This window comes from Urocampus carinirostris, chromosome 1 (assembly GCF_059441175.1).
Source record: "Urocampus carinirostris isolate Australia breed hairy pipefish chromosome 1, RoL_Ucar_1.0, whole genome shotgun sequence".
NCBI classification, from domain to species: Eukaryota; Metazoa; Chordata; class Actinopteri; order Syngnathiformes; family Syngnathidae; genus Urocampus; species Urocampus carinirostris.
In genome coordinates this window covers 37,871,126-37,886,375 of record NC_142349.1, presented here as the reverse complement: position 1 = coordinate 37,886,375, position 15,250 = coordinate 37,871,126, and the positions used below count along the sequence as shown (strand labels likewise).

Below are 15,250 nucleotides of genomic sequence, written 5' to 3'. Positions count from 1 at the left end.
ATAGCGTCATACCTTGATAAACCGTTAAGACAGGACCCAGCTGGACTTTGAAGGTTATATGATAAGATTAGCGTAGACCTATCTGCACACCACTTAGAAACATTACTGGGAAAGAACTGAGTGACGGTTCACGGACCCCTTAATCACATGGGCCGCCGGCTCCACCACATGAGCAAAATTATACATATACATACATATAAAATGAATATAGCTAGTGAATATGTGTGTACACACATTTGAATAAAGTAAAGTGCATTTATAATGAATCATGTAATTATCAAAGTAATGATCTGCAGGTTAAATAATAACCTTAATATAACTTGAAAACTCGTCCAACATATTCAGTGACACGTTTTAATAATCTAACACACGCTAATGAGAAAATCTATCTAAGAAGTGAACCACATTTCTGTTTGAGTGGATTACACTGCCCAATGCTAGTTAGCTGCATGACTTCCTGTCCAGCTATTACTGCTATCAGTATATGTTTACATATGTGTGTGATACACATAAACAGTGAAATATGCAATCTAGCATCTTCTCTCTGAAAAGACGTGTGTATTTGTGTTTGCTCAAATGGTAAAATGCCACAAAAAGGAACCATCTGTTAGCAGTGTTGGCTGGTTTCTGGGTGATTCTCAAGTTGAATGTGGTCGTGTGTGGGCGAGTGTGTGAAATGTAATGCTAGCAGCACGGGCGCAACAACACCCGGCTTGAAAGGTGAGCTGAGAGGAATAACATTTAAAAACAAGTCTTTTTTTTTTCTTTCCCATGGGTGTTTATCTTCCGTGGATTGCAGGTATGTTGATAATTGTGGTTCCATTTTGCTCGATTTTCACTCAAGTGTGAAGTCATGAGGGGGAATGTTTTTGCTGTTGAATGTTTCTCCACGTGACTATTCAGCTGGCCGTGCACTCACGCGTACTCCCAGCAAGACTGTTTTGATGGATGACTGTGTGACTATTTCACATTCCTAGAATGAATTGCAATAATCTAAATAAACTTTGTTTTTACCGCTGCAGTGTTGTGGTAATTGCAAAAACATTTACAATGCATCATTTTTAATCCCGAGGCTGGATTTCTTTCCTATTTTTCTGCTTGTGGAATATATATTTTTTTGTCATTTGATCATTTAAAATATATTTAAATCATAAATTATGATGAATCATAACCAAATGTTTTTTATTTAAAAAAATGGATTTTTTTTTTTTTTTTTTACTTTAAGACTCACTGTTCATTTTATGGTTTGGTCACGACTTTTTCTTTTTTTTTTTTTCTTTCCTTTTTTTGACAGTGTTGAAACTCAAAGTGTGCCAGGTCTAGTTTTGAAAGTTTTTGTCGGGCCAAATTTCTGGACGAGTGGAGACTGTTGGCCAAGGCCTTTGAAATTATGACCCATTCTGAATAAAGTTTTACCAAAAAAACATGTTCCTCGGTGCGGGGATTTGTCATGATTTTGTTTTCTAATCCAGTGTTTTTCAACCTGTGCGCCGTAAGACCTTGTCTAGTGTGCCGCTGGAATTGGCCCAATTTTATCTTTTCCCCCAAAAATCAGGCCATTATTCAGTATTTTTGCTTTCTTCAGACAAGGAACTGTAATAGTCAACCATATCAGTAGATGGCAGTAGATTTTTATATACTTTTCATATACTAATTATCTGCTCATGAGGTTGCACAGTACATTTAATAACTTAATTTGTTCAACAAAGCGGTTAAAGATTGCACTGTAAAAAATAAAAACATAAATAAAGTTTTTATTTAAAGTATTATTTTTTTATATATACTAATTATCTGCCTATGAGGTAGTACAGTGAAATATTTGACATAACTTCATTTTCAAACGTTTTCGACTACGGTATGCCTCGGAACTGTTTTATAAACAAAAGTGTACCTTGGTTCAAAAACGGTTGAAAAACACTGGTCTAATCTAAATATAAAGTTACGTTTGAGTGGGCGTGTTTGTGAGCCTTGTGTGCGTGACTTATAGGCTGTTTTTTATGAAAATTTACAGTTGTACTTTAGGCCTCCACGAGTGTCTTTTGCTAGGTTTCGTGTCAAGGCACCTCCAATAGATACCAACAAAATCGATAAACATCTGCTTTAATATACAAGCGGCTCTGAAGCTGCTTGCAGCTCTTTGGCGCTTCCTAGTGGCTCCCTGGTTCCTTTTCAACAAACCATGGCCCCAACAACCTCGCCCAAGTAGAATGCTTGGCAACAGCCATTACACTTAAAAAGATGTGTTTGACAAAATGATGAAACCATGTTTTTTCCCCCCTTTTTCATGTACACAGGTTGCTTTTGTGGAGCTATACGACCGGCAGAGGGACTCGGTCTTCAGTTGCTCGTGGCCGTCCATCAAGACGGTCTTCAGCCTGGCCGCACTTGGGGCGGCCAGCCTCACTATCGGCGCGTACCTCACCCAGAAGTGAGACACCTTCTCCTTCACAATACTTTAAACAGTTATCATTTACTTCACCCCTAGCCCCCCACTCACCCAAAACCCGCATTCCCTTCAATGAAGAGACTCTCAACAATGACACCTTGCATGTCATCATACTGTCAGCGCAGAGGACGACAAAAAGATTTTTGGCTTTTATTCTCCCAGCCCCACCTGCTTCTCCGCTAGAAGTAGCATGAACCTCATGTTAGCATAGACCAGGGGTCTCAGACTTGCAGCCCGGGGCCCAATTGCAAACAGAAAGATTATTATACTTTGAGAAAGAGGAAATATTGGGCCTTAAAAAAATTCAACCCCACCCAGCACGCGGGTATTAAAGCCCGAACCTAGAGTTCAAAGAAAACCAGAATTTTCATATTTTATTTGTGAGCACTTGGAGGGAGGGGGAACACGGGACGAGTGAGCGCACGTGGGCTTTTTGCACATGAGGGGGGCAGAATTTATTACACGGAACCTCCACTAAAAAAAGAAAAGAGTTATGACAGATGGATCATTTAAAAACAAAAAAGACAGAAGTGCGGTCCAGTCGGACCTAAACGCAATGATTGACCTTTTAGGCCCAACCTCAATTTAAGATCTTACCTCTACTTTGATGCCCCTCCATAATATGAAAGCTTAAAGAAACTTGTACTGTGTATTATTTAGTGCCTCATTGTGGTAGAAAAATAATCATAAATTAGCAAAAACAATGATGATTTAAAAGATGAGCAGAAATACAGAAAGTGTCATTATAAATGTGCATTTTTTTGTAAAAATAGTCGTAGCTCGAGTAATCTGCATCTATTTACATAGCATGTCGGCCATCTCGCTGCAATGGGTATAAAAAAAAATCTCACAATAGGTTGGGCAGGAATAGAAAAGTAAAATGTCGTGGTTTGGTCACTTTAAGTCACCGTACGTTGTATTTTTCTTTGTGTTTTGTAATATTTTTCTTCTTTTTTTGTTCCTTTTCTCTCTTTACCCCTTTTCCAATTCTTTTTTTTTACTTGTTTTCCTCTCTTTTCCTCCTTTATTTATTTTTCCCTTATAATTTTTTCCCCCTTTTATTTATTTATTATTTTGCCCTTTTCCTTCCCCCCTCTTTTTAATTTTTTTCTTATGTCAATTATTTTTTTCTTTACTGTGTTACCTTTTTTTTTTTTTTTTCAAAAATGGTTGGACAAAAAGAGAGAAATCCTTGTGCTTTTTAGGTCTCATTTACGGTCATAATACAGAATAGAGAGAGATCAAATAATGTAATGGAAGTGCAAATCATGTAAATGATGGATTCCTTTATTATTATTACATTTTTATCAGACCTTATCTTATAGAAAACCCGATATGGACCAAGCTCACTCAGACCCTAGCTCGGCCGGCCCTCAAGTCAATTGAGTTTGAGACCCCTGGTGCAGACAGTAGCTGCATGTGTTATGTGGGAGGTGAGGCGATGGGGACGAAGGATTGCGGGGCCCCTGCTTGTTAGGGTGGAAGACCACGTTTGAACTGTGGACTCCGGTTACCCCCTTAGACATGGCATCTCCCCCATCAAAGGACTTCCTGTGAAGAACAGCTGCTCGGAATGTTTAATGGACTAGCGTGGAAAGTGTGCATGTGTGTATGATAGTGTGTACTGAGAAGGACACAAGTTTTGGGACACAAAGCCGCAGTAATTTGGAACCTATGTGACTGAGCTCAATTCAGTTTTTACCCAGGCTAGTACTCCAGCGCTGTTTTCCCAACCAACAAACTAATCTTACAATGTGCGTTAATAATTAAGAAATACAAGATCATAAGATTTTCTAACTTTAGGCATAAAAAAGATGGATGATAAAGGATTTTACGTATGACTTTAGAAAACAATGTTTGTTTTTCTATACCACGAGTTTTTTATCAAGCATCGTTTTGGGGAAAAATGTGGAAATAAAACATATAGACAAAATAAATACAAGAATTAGGGCTGCAAATAACAATGATTTTAATAACCAATGAATGAAGTATGACAGTAATGTCCTGTACTCGGAAAAAGGTGCACACAATACAAAATCTAACTTGCAGCAATGTCTGGATATTTTTCGACATCCCGAAAAAAATGACCATATACAGGTATACCGTTTTCAGTAAGTCAAATGGTTGTAAGTAGGGGAGCGTCTGCAGTTCTTTAAAATAATCAGTAGATTGTACAGGGGATTCTTATGTCATAATTGCATGATTATAATCATTAAATGATATGGGCCTTCTAAAAGAAAGCACTCTCTTGCGGGTTAATTAGGTCTCTGACAGGAAGCGAGTTTCTCGAGATTTTGACTCATCCAGCGATGAGGACACGTGTCCCAATATTGTGCCCTTATAGTGCACCAACATTTGGATGTTTGGAGTTCCACAAATGAGACTTGGACTCAAAAACGTTCAAGCACAGAGAAGCGAACGTATGGACGGCACAAAGAGAATGTCGGACGCTGAAGCACGTTGGATTGAGCACAAGAGGAGAAGAAGCAGATTTCCCAACTCTGGGATTAGCAAAGAAGCATTCCTGGCCTAAAGAGGGTCCGCCGCTAAACTTCTTAAACTTTTTTTTTTTTTTTTTCTGCAGTTCAACGCATACACGAACAGTCCAGCTGCTGCAGAATTCAATCTGCAATCGCTAAAGGATTTACGATTGCTTATAATGAACACGTTTAACATTTACGGTTGATAACAGGTCTTTGTTGACATTAGCATAATAATCAATTTGTTGGTAACCTGCTCTATTAGTGACTTTCCCTACAGTAGGATTTGAAAGATCACAACAACCTGATGCTACCAACCACCAAAACATTTATTCTTTGAAAAAAAAAAAAATTCAGTTCATGTGTGACGAAACCTGATAAGTCCCTCTTGACAGGGAACAGCTATTGTTTTATTGACGTGTGTCTTGTGTTTCAGTCCAACAAAAAAACTGGAAGTGATCCATGATTATTTTTGTTGTGTGTACATTTTTGTTGTTGTAACAAAAAGCATTTGCATGAGTGGAAGAACACTGATGCCCAATATTTATATGTCTGATTTACCTAGGACACAAATAACAACATTGTCTATTTATTAGGGCTGCAACTAGCGATTATTTTAATAATCGACGAATCAATCGATTATTTATTTTGATTAATCAATGCATCAGATTAAAAAAAAGTTTTAAACTTCCTCTATTCAACATTGAAGTTTTGGAATGATAGAAAAATAGCGCAAAAAAAAAAAAACAATATTCTAAAAACCATAGAATATTTAAACGTTTGTCAAATAGCCTAAAAATAAACCGAAATACATACAAATGTATGCTATATAACTGCAAATATGTAAGACATTTTTTGAGAGAGGGAACAATGGAGGAGAGTCTGAGTACTTCATTAAATGTTATCTTATTGTACATTTCACGTTTTTAAACAGCACCTTGAGTTGCATTTCGGTGTCTATACGTGCTCTTGAAATAAATTCAGATTTGGATCCAGATGACCTTATGCATCAAAATATGGTTTGAAATGCCTTCTACTGGACCAAAGTGCTGCTACAAGTTTCTCACCGGATCTAGAAGAAATTCAATTCTTATTTGCATTGAATTCATGTGCCGAGTGGCACGTACATTGTGCGACACAACCAATCAATGATGAAACTTATTCCCAACGCTTTTACAAATTGATTGTTATGATTTGTTGTTGCAGCCCTACTATTTATTGAAAGGTACCAGATTGATAACAGTCAAGTCAGTGATTTTAACTAACCTTTTTTTCTCTCCACGGAATAACACTGTAACAACATTAATTTCTGGCTGCTATTGTAACAACACATGAGTTTTGGAAGTGATTTTTTTTTAAAGTGTCCGTATTGGCTTGAGGCTGCTACACGGTTATTTTTGCGCGGACGTATAAAGCTTAAACTGCCACAGTCTCGTCCTAGATAGCTGCGAACCAAAGTTGACTCGTAATGACTTTTGATTTTAACTGGTCACAGGAAAAAAAGATGCGGCTTCACTTTGTTCTTTGTGCTATAATCCGCTTTATGCTGTATATGTTTTGTTGGCGGCGGCGGCGTTTTCTGCTGTGTGCGTTTGAGTGTTTTTGTGTGTAGAGCGCGATAATGCAAGATGCAGACACAGCTAAAACAGCAATACAACTGTGTTTTTCATTGTTCAAATGTATTCTTTGTGCATATAAGAATGTAGGCACTATGGTGGCTGTACTGTTTTACACCTATAATCGCAAACGTGTAGCACTTAAAGAGGAAAAAAAGAAAGTGAAATGTTTTTGTTGTTTACTGCTATAATCCACAATAAGCTAGGGGATCCCATTGTTCCTAATAAAAACACTTTTGTCGACTACCCGCCAAGTCTCCTTGCTGAGTTCTGTTTTTGTTTCTGTCAGGCACTTAAATAGTTGTTTCAAATACTGATATAAAGAGGGGATTATTGTCAATGCTATTTTCTAGAAGTATATTTTAATAAACATTTTCAGTAAGAGGCCTGTAATTGTCAATATGGGTAAATATCAACGATAAGAAACCGAATGTGGGGAAGGAAAAAACTGAAAATTACAATCTTTGATTTTTAAAGAAGTTATTTCCATATTACAGTGAAATATAAGAATTTGGTCACCGACAAACAAGCAAGATTTCTGGCTGTCAAATGGGTCCAATTTCCTCTAACGCAGTCTAAGAAGGCTAAATTTGTTAGCTGCATTAATAGCACAGGTTTTAACTAATGTTTCGATAAAAAGACACCTGTCCACATCCTCAGTTAGTCATACGGCAAACTCCACTACGGCCAAGACAAAAAAGCTTTCAAAAGACACCAGAGAAACAATTGTAGACCTGCACCAAGCTGGGAAGACTGAATCTGCAATGAGTAAAATAAAACAAGTGTGGGAACAATTATTACAAAATAGAAGACATAAAAGACCACTGAAAATCCCCTTTCATCAGGGGATCCATGCAAGATTCCCCCCGGAGGTGTCAAAATGGTAAAATGTGAGCAAAATTCTCAGAACCACATGGAGGACCTAATGAATGGCCTACAGAGAGCTAGGACCACAGTAACAAAGGCTACTGTCAGTAACACAATGCGCCGCCAGGGACTCAAATACTGCACTGCCAGAAGTGTCAGCCTGATCAAGGCAGTCTGAAGTTTGCTAGAGAGTATTTGGATGATCCGAAAGAGGACTGGAAGAATGTTTTATGGTCAGATGAAACAGAACTTAAAAGTAGAAGCACAGGTTCTCGTGTTTGGAGGAGAAGAGACTACTGAATTTAATCCGAGGAACACCATACCCAACACATGTTGACGGGATGGGCAAACTCCCATGAACCCTCGAGGACCCTGCCAAAGGTGCAGAGCCTGTCCACTGTTCCATGGCCCGGACCAAAACCACATTGATCCTCCTGAATCCGAGATTCGACTTCCTGGAAAACACTACTCTCCAGTACCTCAGAAGAGACCCCACCAAGCGAGGCTGAGAATTGTGATTCCCGGTATATGAACAAACCTGTAAAAAATACCATAGCAACAAATGCAAAACTCAATAATTGGTAGGTATAGCAACTGTTGATATGTCACTAAAAACAGAAATTCTCTTTTTGAATGCTGTATGCCCAAGCCTGTGAAAGCACTTGGTGGGGCCTTCTCTACCACCTTTTCAAAAAGGAGAGCCAAATTACAGCTCAAATTCTTGGTCCTTGAGGTATTTGGCCGCAAACATGTTGCAAACAGAATGCAAAAAACAATGCGTGAAATTTGTCCTTTAAGTGACGAGGAGTCGTTTTATCACGCCGTCTTTTCGCCTTTTAAGCGAGTCTCGCCCGGGCCAGCGAACATCAAAGCTGTCCCCAAACGCTGCACTTGCCAGACTGACTCCATCCGCCCGCCGCTAGACAAGTGCAAAAAATATATATATTAAAAATTCCAAATGCCCTGCAGCCAGGGTTTTTTTGCAACCCCCTTCCAGTTGCACTGGTGCCTTGACCCCCCCCCCCCCCCCCCCCCCCCCCCCCTCGCCTTTGCACTGATCACACACGCCTTCAAAGGACGCGGCTCCGCTCAGTGGAATTTGTGAAAAGACATAATGCAGTAAAACTAATGTTGAATGAAAGACCGATCCAAATATGGATATTATCGATACTGATCCCATTTTAACAATCACTATAATAATCGTGTTTAAGATTGTAAGATTAGTCATACATTATAACTTTCAAATGGGATCTCATTGTTTTTACTCTTAATTTGCACTGTTTACTTTTCTTTTTAAAAGTTTCTTGTTGACATCGTTATACAATAGAACTATTTATTTATTTTTTATACTGTTAAAGGAACAATCTATATTATTTAAACTTTATATGTCGCTGTGCTGTGTAGAAGAACAAAAATGATTGGTAAAAGTACAAGAAAGAATACAACTACAGAAACTCAAAGTGAGCAAATTCAGTGTTTCTTTTCCTTTTTTGACAAGCCTTTTTGAGGTTTTGGGTACCCGATGCAGCAAGATTGCCAATATATAAGTCTTCTGCTTCTAGGTAAGGTCCATGTTATGTCAAATAAATGCAAATTCCTCACCTTACAAGCATTTTTTTAAATGCATGATTGTGACACTTTATATTATAAGCAAAAATACATTATTTAACATCGTTTTGTCTTTAAAAAATGAGTTTTACCACTAGGACGTGCTAAATATTACACACTGTCACTCTAAAGCAGGGGTCAGCAAACTTTTTGAGTTAAAGGCCGAATTTGATTGAAAAAATTTGCAGGGGGGGGGGCAGCTGGGAGAAAAAGAATAGCCAATTCATGTTAGAGAGTCTTAAAGCGACACTTCAGCAATACGTGAGAAAAAAAAAGATAACGTCAGCCAATCATATTTTTCTTATTTGCAACCTTCGGCGGCACGGCGGATGAGTGGTTCGCGCGTCCGCGTCACTGTTCTGAGGTCATGGGATTGAATCCTCTTGTGCGGAGTTTGCATGTTCTCCCCGTGCTTGCGTGGGTTTCCTCCGGGCACTCCGTTTTCCTCCCACATTCCAAAGACATGCATTTTAGGTTAATTGGCCGGTCCAAATTGTCCCTAGGTGTGAATGAACGAATGAGTTGTCGGTCTCTGTGTGCCCTCCAACTGCCTGGCAACCAGTTCAGGGTGTCCACTGCCCACTGCCTAACTGGGATGGGCTCCAGCACCCCCGAAACCCTACTGAGGATAAGCGGTGCAGATAATGGATGGATGCATTTCCCTTCACAAGTTCTGTTTCATTGTCTATGTGTTAATGAAGTGACCGTTTCACGCAATTGTTTTTGAAACACACAAAACATAAAAATAGTTTCACGACTATAAGGCGCACCGGGTTATAAAACGCGCCCACCAAAAAGATTTTTTGTCCTATATTTTCCTTACAAAAGGCGCACCGGAATTTTAGACTCTACAGTGGGATTGTCAACAAGTCAGATAGTTCAGTCAAACTTATTAACCCCTTAACATTCCGACAGCTTGCAAAGAAGCAAATACGTGTCTCAGACACTTACAGACACGGTGTCTGTACGATGTCACTAATCACTCAAATGCGTCATTCCCTGTATCATTAGGAAGGTTAAACTCTTGGGATTCAAGGAATGCCTAACATTTTTTAGTTTCTATTTTCTTTTTCGCTGACAACTTTGTGGACAGCAAAGTAAGAATTTCCTTGTGCAGGGAAACGTGGTTCTTTACTGTGCATATGACAATAAACACTTTGGATTGAATTGAAAAATCGACTCAGCACAGAAACATCAGAGTCAGTCCAAAGATCAATCTGTAACAAGATACTTGGAAAATATAAAGCCGGGGTATCTCACCAAAGTCGTCTTGCAGCCATTACATTCGATGATAATACGCAACCATGGTCCTCCTACATCCGGTAGTGTAGTAAATACAACCAAATAAAATATTAACACACTCCAAAACACACACTAATGCGACAAATAAAAGAAAAAGTCCGCCGAGAAGCATCTCTGCATCGATGGACGTTGCTTGTTGCTAGCCGTCTGTTTAGCCCCATAATTCCTCTTTACAAATACAGACTACAGTTGGAAAAAGTTTTCTCCGGGCCGTAAAGCAACCAAACTGTGATTCACATCTTTTTCGGCCAATTGCAGGCTTTGTTATGCCTGACTTTAGCCTTGCTAAATCAAGTGGAATGGGTCCAATTAGGCTATTCAATGATCATGACATTTCCAAGCAAAAATTATTGAAGTGGATCGGTATGGATGGATAATAGCATGTGTTTACCGATACCAAACATCCTAGTATTGCCTACCCCTCATGTTGAAAGAGTGGAAAGAAAATGAGCCTCGGGATCAAGTGTAAGAATGCTCACGCCGGGAAGGGGGGGAGAGGGGGTTCATTTAGGCATTCCCTCCTCTCTCTGTCATAGAAAATGCATGAGGAATTTTAAATCAACCCATGATTTTTTTTTTTTCCTCCAAAGAGAGTCCGGCCGGAGTTGAGGAATAGTAGAAGGTGGGTGAAGACCCCCCACCCCCCTCATTTCTCTAGCTCGCGGGCTACAAGTTTGGTTAGGGGGTTGGAAGGGTATTTCGGCATTGGCTAGGCTTCCACAGGGGAGGATTGGGCAGATCAAAGTAGAATGTGCAGAATAACTCGGGTCCAGTCTGCTTCCCTCATTTCGAAGTCCATCACATCCACTCTGCCTCTTTGAAACGAAACAAGACGGATACTTTTTCCTGAGCGCAGATCATGTGCAGTAATGAAATCACGCATTTGCATGGAAATCCGAGAAGACGTGCAAACAGGTCATTGCCTCTTCATACATTGATGGAATTGGACTGCAACGCCCAGGCAAGATCTAGGTGAGCTACCGCGCCCCCGTGTGGCAATGCTAGGATTTGACTAACGACGTCCAGAACATGTTTCTCATATCTCCCACTTTTGGAGCTTTTATAGAGCTTCCTAAAAAGTTTTCTCTTGGTATAACTTTAATGAATTGTTTCTTTATGTATTTATGTAACTTATTTAAAATAATCTAGGTTTTTTATTTTTAAAGGAACGATTTAATCTAGTTATTCATTTAAATACGCACATCATAGATAGATAGATAGATAGATAGATAGATAGATAGATAGATAGATACTTTATTCATCCCCGAAGGGAAATTCACTTGACTAGATACAAAACTAAAAGTCCTTAACTGGTAAAATAGCCTTTAATTTGCTGTAAAAGCAAATGACGGAACATTATAGGCTATTGTTTCTTAAAATTGCTGCTGCTAGATGTTATCACACTTATTTTCGTTGCACCAATGTTACAATGCACTTTTTTCCCATTGCATTATCTCTATAAGAAATTAGGCAGTTTTTCTAAGCACTTCGTTGTAATTTTTACAGTTCTGCCTTTTAATCTATGCAGTCTCTTCAAATTATTTATTAGATGTTTCACCCTGGAGTGTCATGTCTAATCTCCTTGCAATTGATGTTTCACAATATCGATATCAAGAACATGATAGAAAATTCAATTCAAAGTTTATTTTTCAAATAAAGTATCAAAGCCAGAAGTGATGTACTGCATATTGTACGATATGATAAAGTAGTAAGCATTTCGGAACAGTCTTTTTTTCCCGAGTGATTTATGATCTTAGCACATTTGCCTAATAAGCAAAGATCGAGACTGGGTGGATACATGTTGACCTGGAGAGGGATGAGCGCCACCAGGTTGTACTTGCCCAAGACACACCTCAGGAAATGGTGCCCATAAGACCCGAGTGGTTAAGGTATCCAAGCAATCAATATTGTCACATGCCGCTGCCCGTCAATGCCGAGGTCCGGCTCAGGAGAGAGCAGGGTGACGCTTTGGGCCATCCATTATCTGCACCGCTTATCCTCAGTAAGGTCGCGGGGGTGTTGGAGCCCATCCCAGCTATCATCAGGCAGTGGGCAGAGGACACCCTGAACTGGTTGCCAGCCAGTCGCAGGGCACACAGAGACAGACAACACACTTGCTCATTCACACCTAGGGACAATTTGGGCAAGGCAATTAACCTGACGTGTGTTTTTGGAAAAGGAAACCGGAGTGCCCGGAGGAAACCCACGCAAGCAATGGGAGAACATGCAAACTCCACACAAGAAGGTTCGATCTCAAGAACTCAGAACTGTGCCGCACACGCACTAACCACTGCGCTGCCCTCGCTTTAGACCAATGGTTGCCAAACTTTTGCAGGCTGGTGCCCCCTTGGCTCCCCAGTGGATTCCTAGCAACCAACACAGACACATATGGAAACAAACACCTCTTCACATTTGGTATGCTGCAATATGTAAAGAGAAAGGTTAAACACAAATGTGTATTTCACAAATAAAACCCAATTTAGTAAACCCATTTTTTTTTTTAGCAGTTTTAACTGTTTCAGCAACATAGAATGGTAATAAAACATTCCACCAGTAACAGTCATTGTCTCACACTTAATATTAATGGGATGTTTGTGCTTGGTGCAGGGACATAAGCTTCTCAACATCAGGCTGGAACTCGCTAAGAAGAAGTCTTAGATCCCCGCGGTCAGTAATTTTCAGTCTGTTTCTTTGGTTGGAAAGGAGCAAGGCGACTGCACTGAAGCCCCGTTCTACTAAATATGATGTTGGGAGGGAAATAAAGTACATCTTGACCTTGTTCCACAGCACTTGATAGCAGTCAGGGATTTTTTTTTGTAACCAAAAATCTTGATATGACTTTTTGAACTTTGGCCTTAGCTCAATATCATTTTGAATTGAAATCAATTCTTCCTCTACCACTTCAGTTTCTTTACCGCCAACATTTAGGAATGGATTGATCACCCAGTCTGGTATTTCAAGCAATAAAATGTCCTCAAATCTTTCAGACATGTCTCTGTGCAGTTCATCCAGATGTGTACAATACACGTGAAGGTCATCCTCTGGTATGCATTTTTCCTTATCCAATTCAGAGAGGCTTGGGAACTGGTAGAGTGCATGGCGAGTTATGTTTTGTTGAAACAACTGTAACTTGCCCAGGAAGGTGGAAATAGCTGATTTGACTTTAATTAGGTTAGCCTCATTTCCTTGCAGCAGCAAATTAACTTCATTGAACTTTGTGAATATATCTGCCAAATAAGCAATGTCACGCTTCATGTTTCTTAGTTCATCACACAGAACAGAATTGGAGTCTTGGAAGAATTCAACAACTGAATCAAACAGTGAATAGAAACGTCTCAGGCAGTTTCCCTTTGACAACCATCTAACTTCTGTGTGCAACACTAAACGTTCAAACTCTTCATCATTATCAGTGCACAGCTGTCGAAACAGTCGGGAATTGAGGGCATGTGCCTTGATTTCATTTATTGCTGTGATAAAAGTACTCATTGATTTGTGTAGTCTCCCACTCAGGTTTTTTGCAACCAGATGCTGCCTGTGGATTACACTGTGCACTGCAAGTACTCCAGGTACAGCTTTTTTCAAGGAACTAATGAAGCCACGATGACGACCTACCATTGATGGTGCCCCATCTGTTGCACAAGCAAGAATGTTAGAAAGTGGGATGTCTTTCTCTTTGAAAAAATCCTCAACGACACAAAATACTGACTGCCCTTTTGTGGCTGTTTCTAGCGGTCTTGCAAATAACAGCTCTTGAACTAAGCTTTCATCTTTGACGAAACGAACATAAGCAAGAAGCAACGATTCATTGCCTGGCAAAGTGGACTCATCTAACTGCAAACTAAATTCTGTTGTCCTAAGCATGTTACACAATGTTTCTTCAATATTTTCAGCCATTTCATCTATTCTTCTCTGAACAGAGTTCTCACTGAGAGGAATAGCTTCTATAATTTGGTCAGGTGACTCGAGCACAACTGTGTGTAGAACCTCTCTTACTGCTGGTAGAATAAGCTCTTCTCCAATTGAATGAGGCTTACCAGATCTAGCAATCAGCAAAGAGATGTTGTATGACGCTCGCAAGCCGTCAGTAGATGGTTGTAAAATGTCTCGGAGTGACTGAAAATAGTCCAAGTTTTTGTCTGCTTTATCAGAGTGCATTTTCTTCAAATGTTGCAAAAGCCTCGAAGGTTTCATAGCTTCATTTGAAAACACTTTCCCACACAGTAGACACATTGGTTGCTGTTGGTTGTGTGGTGCTGTGACAAATCCATATTTCAGATATTCCACACTATATTGCCGACACTTCTTTTTTGTTTGCTGTACCAAGGCCATACGTTATCCTGTAACGAAAAAATAACACCATGTGAAATACAGCATTTTAACGCATTTCATAAATAGGACCACTTCAAGACAAAAATGACAACATTGAAATTATGAAAAGCAAGTTTACCCTCTCACGTAGTCATTTTCTTCCATTTACTCACAGAAAATGGTAGCGGACGTGATCTAGGGCACGCCACCCACACAATGTCACGCGCACGAACGCAAACACGCACACACAGGTACAAAGTCATATACATTTGTAACATATATATTTAAGTGAATGGACCACCCTAAACAGCTCAACACAACACGGCGCATTCTGGCGAGTCCTCAATTTCATGTTGACTTTAACTCAAGACGAGGTTGACTGCCAGAATGCCGTTTTTATTACAACATAAAACTGAACAATATAAACTTTAAAATTACAAACCTGAGCTTTTGCCGTCTATGCTACCGAAACCTGATGCGTTTTCCGTTGACTCGTCCTGCTGCACGCGTTGAGTACAAATCGTCAGACAAACGTTCGAACTTCCGCCCCCCTATCGCCCCCTTCTTCCCCACCGGTCTAAAGTTTAGACCAAAAAGGCAAAAGCGACCAGAAGATGAAAGTG

General features: G+C 39.7%; 1 protein-coding gene and 1 long non-coding RNA gene across 2 annotated transcripts in view; both read left to right on the top strand.

Annotated features, from left to right (window-relative positions):
• bcl2b (BCL2 apoptosis regulator b) overlaps nt 1-6,790 on the top strand; it is a 40,994-nt gene extending 34,204 nt beyond the window's left edge. The window contains exon 2 of the mRNA XM_088338062.1: nt 2,295-6,790. Within this exon, the coding sequence (XP_088194188.1) occupies nt 2,295-2,432 (138 nt within the window). The 3' untranslated portion in view covers nt 2,433-6,790. The remainder of the gene's footprint in view (nt 1-2,294) is intronic.
• Nucleotides 6,791-9,725: 2,935 nt separating this feature from the next.
• LOC148374568 (uncharacterized) lies at nt 9,726-13,231 on the top strand. The gene is made up of 5 exons (XR_015850711.1): nt 9,726-11,291; nt 12,499-12,564; nt 12,655-12,734; nt 12,824-12,853; nt 12,927-13,231. It is a non-coding gene; the product is annotated as an uncharacterized LOC148374568 (long non-coding RNA).
• The last annotated feature ends 2,019 nt before the right edge of the window (nt 13,232-15,250 follow it).